The sequence below is a fragment of the Mustela nigripes genome, chromosome 16 (assembly GCF_022355385.1).
Source record: "Mustela nigripes isolate SB6536 chromosome 16, MUSNIG.SB6536, whole genome shotgun sequence".
Taxonomy (NCBI): Eukaryota; Metazoa; Chordata; class Mammalia; order Carnivora; family Mustelidae; genus Mustela; species Mustela nigripes.
The window spans coordinates 32,024,938-32,037,082 of NC_081572.1; the positions used below are offsets into that span (position 1 = coordinate 32,024,938).

At 56.2% G+C, this 12,145-nt stretch overlaps 1 protein-coding gene across 1 annotated transcript; it reads right to left on the bottom strand.

Annotated features, from left to right (window-relative positions):
* Positions 1-167: 167 nt before the first annotated feature.
* On the bottom strand, positions 168-10,219 carry MPO (myeloperoxidase). Its single transcript, XM_059379209.1, has 14 exons — positions 10,133-10,219; positions 9,920-9,997; positions 9,716-9,809; positions 9,210-9,385; positions 8,874-8,997; positions 8,655-8,784; positions 8,346-8,552; positions 7,146-7,464; positions 4,585-4,745; positions 3,178-3,433; positions 2,654-2,824; positions 1,787-2,024; positions 895-1,109; positions 168-256 (listed from the first exon to the last, which is right to left on the bottom strand). Exons 2-13 carry the CDS (start codon positions 9,993-9,995, stop codon positions 902-904), a joined length of 2,160 nt encoding a protein of 719 aa, XP_059235192.1. The 5' UTR covers positions 9,996-9,997; positions 10,133-10,219; the 3' UTR covers positions 168-256; positions 895-901.
* Positions 10,220-12,145: the final 1,926 nt, after the last annotated feature.

Here is a 12,145-nt window from a genome sequence, read left to right on the forward strand (position 1 = left end):
GAGGCTTCTAAGAACTGCCTGCTGCGTGTGCATCAGAGGATGACTCCCAGATACCCTCTCCCCCACCCCCATTTCGGAGGCACGGACCACCCTGGTTCAAAATCAGAAGCCAGAGCAAGCCTCATGCCGAGGGCCCAGCCCCATAGCAGACAACGACAGAGCGAAGATCCCCATCAGTGGCGCTTTATTGTCACGTCAGGTACAAAAACATAGCACAGAAGGGCCAATGGGCCCCACTTCCTCTCCAGGGGGGCTCCTGGGAACAAGCAAGAGAACAGTGTAAGGAAGCAAAAGGGGAGCCACCGGCCGAGCCCTGCACCCCTGAGCCCACAGCTCAACCAGCACTCCCAGCCTAACTGCTCATGGTCATTTCCCCAGGGGTCACTGAGTCACCTCCACTAGCCTGGACACTCCCAGGTATACGCTCCCTGGGGCCAGACATGGTGTAAACAGAGCCTCTAAGGAACCATGACAGCTTTGATTTGCAAAGAAGAAAACTCAAGGTTTTCTCAAGAAAAGTGAAGTTGAGTCATTTGTTCAAGGTCACACAGTGGGAGAGGGGCAGAGTCAGAATTTGAACCCAGCGGGCTGGCTCCTGGCTCAGAGCCAGCCTCCACACGCTACTCTCCTCCGTATTCTTAACCCTCCCATGAACAGCAAACACACCCTCATAAAAACGACTCGTATACACAGCACACAAAACACTACCCACGGTCTCAGAAAACTCACACACAGGACATACAACTTATCCATACTGCGTGTGCGTGCGCACACACACACACACACACACTCATCTTCTCGGGCGGAACAGGGAAGAGCTCACCTCAGGAAGGGGCCCCCATGGGACCAGCCTGGGGACTGCCCAGGTGACCCCTCACCAGCACACCCCCTTACCCAGCTTCTAGTCACTGTCCTTCCAGGAAGTCAGGTCCAGTCTGGGGAGTGTGCTACAGTTGACAAAGTCCCGAGGGAACATGTTGGACATGAAGATGTTGTTCTTGGACACGGTGGTGATGCCCGTGTTGTCACAGATGATACGGGGCAGGGAGACCCTGGTCAGCGCCTGCCGCTGCTGCCTGCTGAACACGCCCGTGTTCTCCCACCAAAACCTGCATGGGGACACCCGCAGACACTGTGCCCAGGCTGCATCGGCCGGGAGCACCTCTGCTGGCTTGAACAGCTCCCTGGATGTAAGAGCACCACCGCAGACACCAGCTCCACGGCTGGGAGGGCTCCGGGAACCCCGGCATTATAGGGGCTTTCGCACGAGTGGGGCCCTCCTCACAGTGCGGTGGAGAGGAGCACCCTCGGCACCCCACTCACGCTGCATGGAGAGCGGTGGCGGTGCTCCCTCACGACTCCCTGCACTCTGGCCCGGGGCCATGTCCAGGGTGGCGCAGAGAACCTTGCTGTCGGTTTACAATGGCTCCACCCAGAGAGGGACACTTTTCTCTAGTTTTCCTAAGGGTGTAATACGGGCTAGGTAAGAACTGAGCGTGGCAGATGTCGCGACACTAGCAGAGCCTTAGGAACTGTTCAACAGCGAGCATCCCGGAACCGGAGGAGTAAGGAAGAGCTGTGCTTTCTGTCTTCCCTCTTTCACAACGAGGGGTCCAGGCCCCTCCTGGCTGCATAGTAGGTTCAGAGTATATGAGGGATGACCTCGAGGCCCCGGAACACCCTGGAAAACCACAGATTCCTTCCCGCCCACAGTGCCCCCACCCCCAGAGGTTTGAGAACAGGCCTGCAACCACATGACCGGCCTGAGCCGCTCGCCGCCCCTCACCGGTCACCGTCGCGGAGCTTCCTGAACTGGGTCCCAATGAGGCAGGCGAGAAGCGGGCCCACGCGGCCTAAGGGCTCCAGGGGCTCGGCCACGCCACCCATCCAGATGTCAATGTTGTTGGGTGAACCGTACTGCTGCATCAGCTTCTCCGCCAGCTGCAGATTCTTCAGCACTGTGGCCAGCTGGCCCACCGTGTTGGGCTCGGGGAGCCCACAAAAGCGCCTCCAGGCATTGTATCCTGCAGGGCGGGGGAGGGGGGGAATGGCAGGTGAGGGAGGGTCCCACAAAACCCACCTCGCCAACACCCCATGACCATGACCATGATCGAGGCCGCGACCCTCTACTGAGGGACATGAGGGAGAGGAGGACATAGAGCACCTTCTCCCAGGCTCTAAGCCCCCAGGGAACCCCGAACTGAGGGGCCAAGGCCCTCTCTCTTTCCTTTGCCCCACCCCACTGTGAGGCAGATCCTAAACTGCCATAAGTCCTACAGCCTCCAAGTATAGGTACAGCTCATTGTCCCCCTCTGAAGATCTCAGACCTATGAGGGGGGAGGTGTGTCTAGAGGGTTCAGCCAAACCAGCTGTCCCATAATTTAGGCACAGGCTTTGGTGTTAGGCTAAGCTGAGTTGAAATTCAAGCTCGATCACTGACTTGGCTGGAGAAGAACCTGGGCAAGCCTCAGTTTTCTCATCTGTAAAATGAAAGTGATAATAATCTCTTCCCCCTCAAAATTCCTGTAAAACAAAGCAACATGATATGTGATAGAGCCAGGTTTCCAGCCCACCTGGGCAGCTGGGGGCACTCTCTAGGGCAGGACCCTAGAGGGGGAGGTGGGGGACCTGGGGGGCTCCTGCAGCCCCTCACCTGGAAGGCCGTGGTCCCGGCTGCGCTGCATGTTCAGGGCAGGCAGGTCCAGCCCGATCCTCATGACCTGCTCAAACAACCGCTCCCGGATCTCGTCCACCACGATCTGGTTCTGGCGATTCAGCTTGGCAGGGGTGGCCATGAGGCCCCTCAGGATGGGGTCAATGCCACCTGGGACAAGAGGAATAAGCTTGGGGAAGGGTGTGGCTTACAAGCCAGAGTTCAGATTGGAGTTAGGAAAAAGTCCCAGGTGCCGTCAGGGCATTGGAAGAGGGCTGGGCACACGCAGCTCCTGGTGCCAAGGTGGCCTCAGTGGGAAGGTCTTGGCTGGGGAATCGAGATCTCAGGGGATAATGCCATTCAGATTTGCAAGTTGGGGTGCACCAATCCCCTGGGCTCCTGGGTCACTAAGAATCATAATACACAGGAAGGACCCAGCTCCCTACGAGCCATCTGCACCCCTGGGTTTAGTATTATATACAGAAGCAGTCAGGTGAACTGAGCCTGGCTGAGGTCCCTCTCACCTTCCAGCACTACCCTCCAGGTAGCAAAGAAGACCTTGCTGAGTGGAACACGGGGGTTGGGCCCCATGGGCCGGTACTGGTTATCCAGGCGGAACATGAAAGGCTGGATGAGGGTGTGGCCATAGCGGAAGGCATTGGTGAAGACGTTGGCGATGCGGGGGTCCACCGAGTCATTGTAGCGGCGGTAGGGGGGCAGGTACTTCCTCATGGCCTGAGGTCCCAGCACCAGGGGCAGGTAGTCCCGGTAAGTGATGATCTGAGGAAGAGTCCCCACTCACCCTCTGTGCAGACTGTCAGCTGCTCCTGGTTTGGGGGGGGGGGGTCCCCTCCATTGTCCAGGTCAGGGAGTTGTCTCTCACAGCACTGGGTCTGGGTCTAAAAGGGTGGCACCGAGCTCCACCACTCTGTGTGACCCTGGACCAGTCCTGAAGCTCGGTGAGCCCCAGTTACTCAAATGTAAATTAAGGATAATTACCCTCCCCTCTGCCTTAAAGGATTAAATAACGAAGAGCTTTGTTAATCAACGGATCCTTTGCCCTCAAGTTACTCCAGTCTTTTTTTCTCCTAATTTATAAGTTCCTGAGGGCCAGGCTTGTATCTCATTTCTCTTGAAATTACTCGGGGCCCAGCAAGCACTTGGCTCACCGTAGGGTTCAACAGGCCTTTGCGGAGAAGGGGAAGCAAAAAGCAAAAGGGCCACCCTAGATGATTTCCGCCAGGGCAAACAGGAGTCATAGACTCTAGAGTCTGGAATCTTCTGAGGCTTCAGTGAATCTCACCTACATTCTTAGTGCAAAGCAAAAACTTACCCTCCACACCTGCAACTCTTCTCCCACTCCGAGTCTAAGAGTATAAAAAAGGTGCGCATGCGTGTGCCTGCATGCCTGTGTGTGTGTGTGTGTGTGTGTGTGTGTGTGTGTGTGTCTCGGGGAGAGGATGGGAATGCTGAAGCATCAGAAGCTGGGAGAGAGAACCAGAAGCACTTCCCAGGGTTAACCAAGGGTGAGGAGACTGGGTGAGCTAGGATAGAGCTGAGTGGGTAAAGGAGCCAGGAGTCACAAGGAGACGAGGAAAGGAAAGCATTTACTGTCCAGCTACGGTGCACTAGGCACTGCAGACCCACCCATTTAACCCTCCCAAAACCATTCCCCATAGACAGGAAGCAGAAAGGGGAGTCAGCCTAGGAAGGAGTGGATGGAAGCCAAGTGACCCTTGTCAGGTGCTTAGTATCTGCTAGGCGTTTTCACACTTATCATTCAATCTTTACAGCATCATGGTTGCACACGCTGAGGCTCATGGGAGGCGGGGGTTAACTTGCCCCAGGTCACACAGCTAGGATATGGTGTAGGCATGTTTGGATCCCAAGCCTGCCTGACCCCTGGCACTGCCAGTACTCAGGCCTGCTACCTGGATCATGGCTCCCACAATCTTGCGGGCTTCCTGGTAGAGCCTCTCTCCATCCCAGCAGGGGTTCAGGCGTTTGAGCTCTGTGGCCAGCCGGTTGTGCTCCCGCAGAAAGAGCGTGTGCATGGAGGTGAGCTCAGGCATCTCGCTTGAGCGCATATCGCCTTGGGGAAGCAAAAGTTGCTGTCATTCCTAAGATCCCATCAGGAAGGATTTGCTCCCCCCAAACTCCCTCCCCCAGCCAAGGTCTGAGACCCAGACTTCCTCTCCGTCCATCTTCCCACACCATGCTCAGTTTTCACCTCCTCTAAGAGGTCCTCCCTTGATGCCCAAGTCCACCATGATAACTTCCTCCTCTGTGTAGGGGTCCTGTTGGGTGGAGATGCTCATTCAGTAGGCAACAGAGCTGACACATGACTGGCCACATTCTGGTAGCCGAGACTGGGGGCTCCTGGAGGACGAGGACCAAGGTTTGTGCCTTTTTGTATCTGGCCCTCCATCCAGCTCGCAAAGAGACATGTGGAATTTAACACCGTGCCGGCTACAAAGTGGGTGATCCGTGAACTGCCTGGTTGACTTATTCCCTTGATGCATGGAGGGCCAAGACGTAGCGTGCTCGTTGGCCCTCCCTATTTTCATGCCTGTGCACGGCAGCTAATGATCACAGCACTCTCTCCTGCTCAAACTGGACGCAACCTCAACACAAGACTCTAGAAAGCCACTACCATCTGATCAGAGTTGCCATCCCCATCCTTACTACATGCTAATTTGAAGCCTGCTCAGGCTCCCAGGAGTGGGGGGTAGGGGGAGGGCCTAGGTCCTAGGGTGCTTACAGTCCGCTGAGACTGTTCAAAAAAAACAAAAAAACAAAAGCCAAGTAAGAACTCTAATCCCTCCAGCCCTCCCCACCTCTTCTCTGGAAGGCCAGAGAACTGGGGCCAGACCCTATGAGCAGGACGCTGGGTCCAGTCTTTATCAGCTCCAGATGCTGGTGGGAAAGAAATTCTTTGAGAGCAGGTTTTACTATCCCATGAACTGCCTGGGGTCATGACGATCCAGGCCCAGGACATGCAGCTTGATTCCAGGATGGGGGCGGCCATGGCTGGAGGAGGAGCCCTTCTTTTCCCTCACTAGCCCAGAAAAGTATGGGCCTCCGTGTGGACCAGAGCTGACCTTGACTCTCCTCCCCAGTGTCCAGGCAGAGGAGAGGCCACTGGAAGCCAACAGGAGGAGAGGCTGGGAGGCCAGATGTGAACAGAAGGGCCTCAGGACCACTACCCTGATTTAACGGATTTCCGTTAAAAAATACTGAACGGGGGGACGCCTGGGTGGCTCAGTTGGTTGGACAACTGCCTTCGGCTCGGGTCATGGTCTCGGAGTCCCGGGATCGAGTCCCACATTGGGCTCCCAGCTCCACGGGGAGTCTGCCCTTCTCCTCACTCAAATAAATAAATAAAATCTCTCTCAAATAAATAAATAAAATCTTTAAAAAAAAAAAAAAAAAAAGTACTGAACGGGTGCCTGGCCGCTCAGTTGGTGGAACATGCAACTCTTGATTTGGGGGTTATAAGTTCTAGCCCCAGGTTGGGTGTAGAGATTACTTAAAAATAACATCTTGGAGCTCCTGGGTAGCTCAGTCAGTTGAATGTCCAACTCTCGATTTCGGCTCAGGTCATGATCTCTGGGTCCTGAGATCAAGCCCAATATCATGTTCCAGAGTGCTCTTCCCTCTCCCTCTGCCCCTCCCCCACCCAAACAAACAAACAAACAAATAAATAAATCTTTTTTTAAAATTAAATAAAATCTAAAAAAAAAAAAAAAAACCCACAGTGGAAAATTTCTAGGCGTGGGCACCATTATGCTCCAACCACTTCCCTAGAGCTGCCACATGTTTAAATTTAAATTTAAATTTCACCCTCTCGTATTACAGGGACTGGAGACAGCAGGAGGGGATAGTCTGCAGCTGCACCATCCCATAGAACTTTCGGAATTGATGAAAACGTTCTACATCTGTGCTGCCCGACATGGGAACCACTAATCTAGGAGACTGCTGAACACTTGAAATGTGGCTAGACCGGCAGAGGAACGGAATTTTATTTAATTTAATTTGAATTAATTTAAATTTAAATGAAAATTGCCACATTTGGCGCCTGGTTACCACAGGCAGATGATGCCGTCCTAGAGAGTGAGGACGCCGCGTTCCTCTCTGTCCCCACAGTTCACTGCTCCTGGGGACCCATCTCTCTGCCAGAGTCCAGAGGGAAAAGGAGAGATGGAGAAAGGGATGGACGGAAGGACAGAGGCTCCTCACCCATCCCTGAGTCTCCTTCTTAGGTTTGGCTTTTTGGTTTTTTGTTAGTTTCAGTTTGGGTTTTTTGGTTTGTTTGCCTTCCCGGCTCCACCCAACTTGTCACCAAGGCAACTGGACTAAGGTGAAGTTGGTGAGGGAGCCCACAGAGTCCGTCTAAGTGCAAACCCACAGGCTGCTCACAAACAGGCCCCCTGCGGCGCCAGCGCTGCGGCCCGCCTCCACCCCCCACCCCAGGTTCCCACTCCGGGCTGACCTGCCAGGAAGCAGGGGATGTTTGCCGAGCGGTTGGTGAGGAGGCAGGGGTCATCATGCAGGGTGTCGAAGGGCAGCAGGGCCCGGCCGTTGTCGCTGAAGCGGGTGTTGACAGCCATCAGCCCCAGCCCATTGGACGTGTTCCGAAGCTTGGTGGCCAGAGGCTCCTCGCTGCCGTACACCATGCTGGCGTCCACGAAAGAGGTGAGCGCGTTGATCTGATTGCGGATGGTGATGTTGCTGTCTGTGCAGGCCGGCGAGGAGCGGAAGAAGGGGATGCAGTCATGTTGGTTTTTGATGCGGGGGTCATCTGGTGGGATCTGTGACACACAGACAGGGCCGGTTGGCTCTCTGCCTGTCCACCCCCTAGTCCCAAGGCCTTGATCCCACCTCCAAAGCAGCCTGGAACCCAGGACCAGAGGGGGAGACCCAGACACCGAAAGGAGGGTTTTTCAGGACTTCTGGCCCCCTCGGCCTGCAGGGGGGCCTCTCGAGGCCCACAGAGGCTCACTGCCTGAGGCTGCACCTGCGGTGTTCCTCCCAGCTACCAGCTTTGGGGGTGTGACCAGAACTCCGGAATGGGGAATGTGCGGGCCCCCTGGAGGAGGGCCAACCAGTCCTAGCCTAAACGTCCTTTCTTTCTCTCCTTTACTCCAGGGGCTCCGCCCCTCACTATCCTGTTCTCTGGATGCGGTCTCGAACTCTCCATTAGCTTCCTCTTTCTTTTTTTTTTTTTTTAGCCTCCTCTTTCTTTTCATTTCCTGCTCCCCCCACCCCACCTCCCCGTCCCTTTCCTGTCTTTCACTCTGGCCCGTGCCTTGGTCTCCTCTCCCTCTCTCCTTCTCAGCCATTCTCTCCTACCTTTCTCTACTCCTTTCCCTACTGTACCTCAACCATCCGGTCTCCTCCAGCCCTCCTGCAACCGACAGCCCAGGCTCTGTGCAATGTGTGCCAAGGGCAGGGGTGAGGAGGTGGCCGTCAGTGAGGAGGAAAGGGACTGAGCACCTGGCACCGGCACCCCGAAGTTGGAGGGAGACGGGAAGGTCCTCCGCACGGAGGCAGAGGCAAGTTGGTGGCAGGGCCAGCCCTAGTTGTTGGGGAGGGAACTCTAGGCATAGAGGGAGGTGGCCTGGCCGTTTCCAGGAAGGATTCCCCCTCTCCCCACTGGGCAGGCAGCGGCGGGGCGGAAAGAAGGGAGCACCTTGAGCGGGAAGCAGGGCGGCTGCTGCAGGCAGCTGGTCTCGCAGTCGACACCAGCGACGAAGGAGACCCGGGCACCCGGGTCCGGGCTCAGGTCGAGGTCGTGGTCGATTAGCTGGCCCCACTGCATGAACAGGAGCGAGCGCTCCTGGTCCGGGGTCAGCTGCTCGGTGGGGAAGCGCACGATGGCGTTGGAGACTGCGCGCGCCTGCGGGACACAGAGCGTCAGGGGACACCTGGGACCCCGCGCTCGCCTCGGGGCCGGGCCTAGCGCCCCACCTCCCACCCGCCACCGCCGGCCGGCGCTCACCAGGGGCACCGGGAAGCCGCCGCGCTTGACCCCGGGCGTCCAGCCGTAGGGCAGCGAGGAGCCGTCCTCATACTCGGCCGGCAGCCAGCGTGCAAAGGCGCGGTTGGAGGCCCCCAGCGTGGGGCTGCGTCTGCAGAGGGAGGACCGGGCGCTGACGTAAGGTGGCCCCGGGGGGGGGGAGTCGCCCTTCTGCCAGGGGCCACCTGTAGCCGACCGCACCTGTTGTTGCAGTGACCGGTGATGGTACGGTACTTGTCATTCTCCGGGCACGTCACCCTCACGTCCTGGTAGGCGCAGCCGCTAGACTTGGACAGCAGATTCAGCTGGGCTGGTGTCAGCATGTCTGGGGCCAAGGAAAGAGGGGCGTGGTTGGCTAGTCCCCTCATCTCCTATTCTAAGCTGGGGAGTCTTCCTTGGGGGCCCAGTCTGAGGACACAGAAAGCAGATCCCGGAGCACCTGAGACTCCCCAGAAGAAGAATGGGAGGTGGGGGTCACTGGGAGATGGCCGAGGTCACTAGCAGAGCAGGGGACCAAGGTTGCAGGGGTGGCAGTACCAGTGATGTTGAAGGGCCCCCGCTGCAGAGGCCGCAGCTTCCCCTCCAGCAGGCTTAGGGCCACGTGCAGGTAGTCGGCAGCCCGCACAGCTGTCCTGGTGGCTGCCACCGGCTGCTTGAAGTAGGCCAGCAGTTCCATGGGGCTGGCCAAGCCACTGTGAAGACGCCTCTTGATGCTGTTTAGAGAAGAGAGGAGTGAGGCCAGAGACAGTGGGGCGGGGGATACTCCGCAGAGCCCTAGCCCCAGGCCAGCATGCAGGACAGCGCAGACAGAACCACAGACAGGAAGAAAGTTTCTCTTTATAAACGGAGTGTGGATCTGGGTGTCCAGACAGAGGCAAAGCCATGTGGAGGGATGGTTTTGAAGGTATTCTCAAACCCAAAGACACTAAGACCAACAGGCAAACAGGGGCTCTATTCCCACCCACGACATCCCTGTGTCAAGTTGCTTCTCTGAAAGACCTGGGGCAGCCGTGCCCAGAGCTGGGAAGTGCCTGGCACCCCACCTCTCCCGCCGCTCCTTGTAGGCCGTGTCGACTAGTCGCTTGGCTTCCTCCATGCAGGTCAGTACCACTGAAGTCTCTACCTCCTCCAGGACAGCTGCCCAGAACAGGGGGTCACAAAGTCAGGAGCTAGGGTGGCCTGTGCCAAGTCCTGGACACTCAGAACCACCCCGAACACACCCTTTTCCCTTCTTTCTGCACCATTACCTGGACTGGCACCCTCAGAGCGCTGGGGCACAGCCAGAACGGCCAGGAGCCCTGCAAGGACTGGTAGCAGCTTCATCTCTGCAACAAGACCCCAAGCCCAGTAAGTCCAGAGGGCCCAGTGCATTTGGGAGAAGAGAGCCCCACCAGCCCTCTCCCCCTGACCCCTCATTCCCACCTTCATACTCCAGTACAACCTCAGTGGGTCCTACCTACCTCCTCAGGGAAGGGGTCCACAGCACCCCTCTTTTGCTAGCTTCAGTCTCTTAACCCCCAGGACCTCACCTCCGAAGTTCACCTGGTACTGGCCAGGAGGCTAACCTGAATCAAGGCCTTTATGTCTTCTGCACTGAGGGAGGGGGCGGGGCAGAAGAAACCCCGCCCCGGGAAACTAAATGCTCTCTCTTCCCCCCACTGGGGTTGGGGTGCCCAAAACGTGGCCCCTCATATGGGAGAGAGGGACAAGAAAGGAGAGACCAGACCGGTGCCCAGCCTTTGAACTTAGCATCCCACCCTAGAGCTTCTTAGCTCCCATTGTGTGCCTAGACCAGCGCTATCCCTATGGGGGACAATTAATGCCCCTCTAAAATTCTGGTTAAACTATCTGGGGGTCCTTTGAAAGGTACAAAAGTCAGGAACCAACAGCCTAAGAAACTATAGGACATGGAATGACCCCAGAGGAGGAGGGAAGGTGTAGGAGACACCTGGAGTAATGATCAATCAGCCTTGGAGGGGCTGCCCTCCACCCCCAACAGTATGCTGGCCCCTGGCAGCAACCCCATTCTTGACAAAGGCTGAAGGGACAGGAAACCTGGCAGGAGACCGTTGGGTTTCATAGGAAAGCCTGGGGGCTACAGGCTGGGGACCACGGTAACTTCCTCCCTCCCTGGTCCCCTCCCCTTTCTTCTCGGCTCCGGGCAGCAGGCTGTCTTCAGCACTCCTGCCATCTGCTCCTGGATTTCAGGAACCAGGAGAGAGCAGAGCTGGATGTGGTTAGTGGTCAGTTGGGTGACAAAGCCCAGGGCCTCTCTGGGATAAGATCAGTGCAGTTAAGAGGACTGGGGTTAACTCTTAGGATGGGTCTGAAAGGGGCGCCTCGGTGGCTCAGGGGGTTAAAACCCTCTGCCTTCGGCTTGGGTTATTATCTCAGGGTCCTTGGATCTAGCCCCACATTGGGCTTTCTGCTCAGCGGGGAGCCTGCTTCCCCTTCTCTCTCTGCCGGTCTCTCTGCGCACTTGTGATCTCTCTGTCAAATAAATAAATAAAGTCTTAAAAAAAAAAAAAAGGATCTGAATGGGTCTGAAATAGAAGAGGGGGAGGTGTCTCCCCTTAAGAACGCTGGCAAGGCAGGACAGGTACCCTCTGACTAATGGCTGTGCTTGTTTACCTGCCTGGGCCCTTGTCGGGCTCGTATGATGTGTGGTCTCGCCCCATCTCCCACTCCAGCCACTTTCCTGCCCTTCCTCTTGCCTTTTATGCCCACACCACATCTTGGCTGAGGAACAAGGGGCAGAACACAACAAGAACACCTTCCGGGTGTGCCCGCAGATCCCGTCACCACTGGAGCCCATGAGAGAGGAAGCCATTCTTCCAGGCTTGCTCTCGCAGTGACTTGCTCTGTGTGAACTTGGACAAGTGGCTCCTTGTGAATCAGATCTAGAATTTTATACTTTAGAAATACTTTTTTTTTTTTAATTTGACCCTTCTTTTTTTAAAATTTATTTAGTTATTTGTTGGACAGAGATCACAAGTAGGCAGAGAGGCAGAGAGAGAGGAAGGGAAGCAGGCTGCTCTCCAAGCAGAGAACCCAATGCATGGCTCGATCCCAGGACCCTGAGATCATGACCTGAGCCGAAGGCAGAGGCTTTAACCCATTGAGCCACCCCGGCGCCCCTGAAATAATTTTTTAGTGGTACCTGGGTGGCTCAGTCAGTTAAGTGTCTGCCTTCAGCTCAGGTCATGATCTTGGGGTCCTGGGATTCAGCCCGGCATCTGGCTCCCTGCTCAGCAAGGGGTCTGCCTCTCCCTCTGACCCAGCCCCCTGTTTGAGCACTCTCTCTCTCTCTCTCAAATAAATAAATAAAAATTTTTAAAAGATTTTATTTATTTATTTGACAGAGAGACCACAAGTAGGCATAGAGGCAGGCAGAGAGAGAGAGGGAGGAAGAAGCAGGCTCTCCGCTGAGCAGAGAGCCCGATGCGGGGCTCGATCCCAGGGTCCTGGGATCG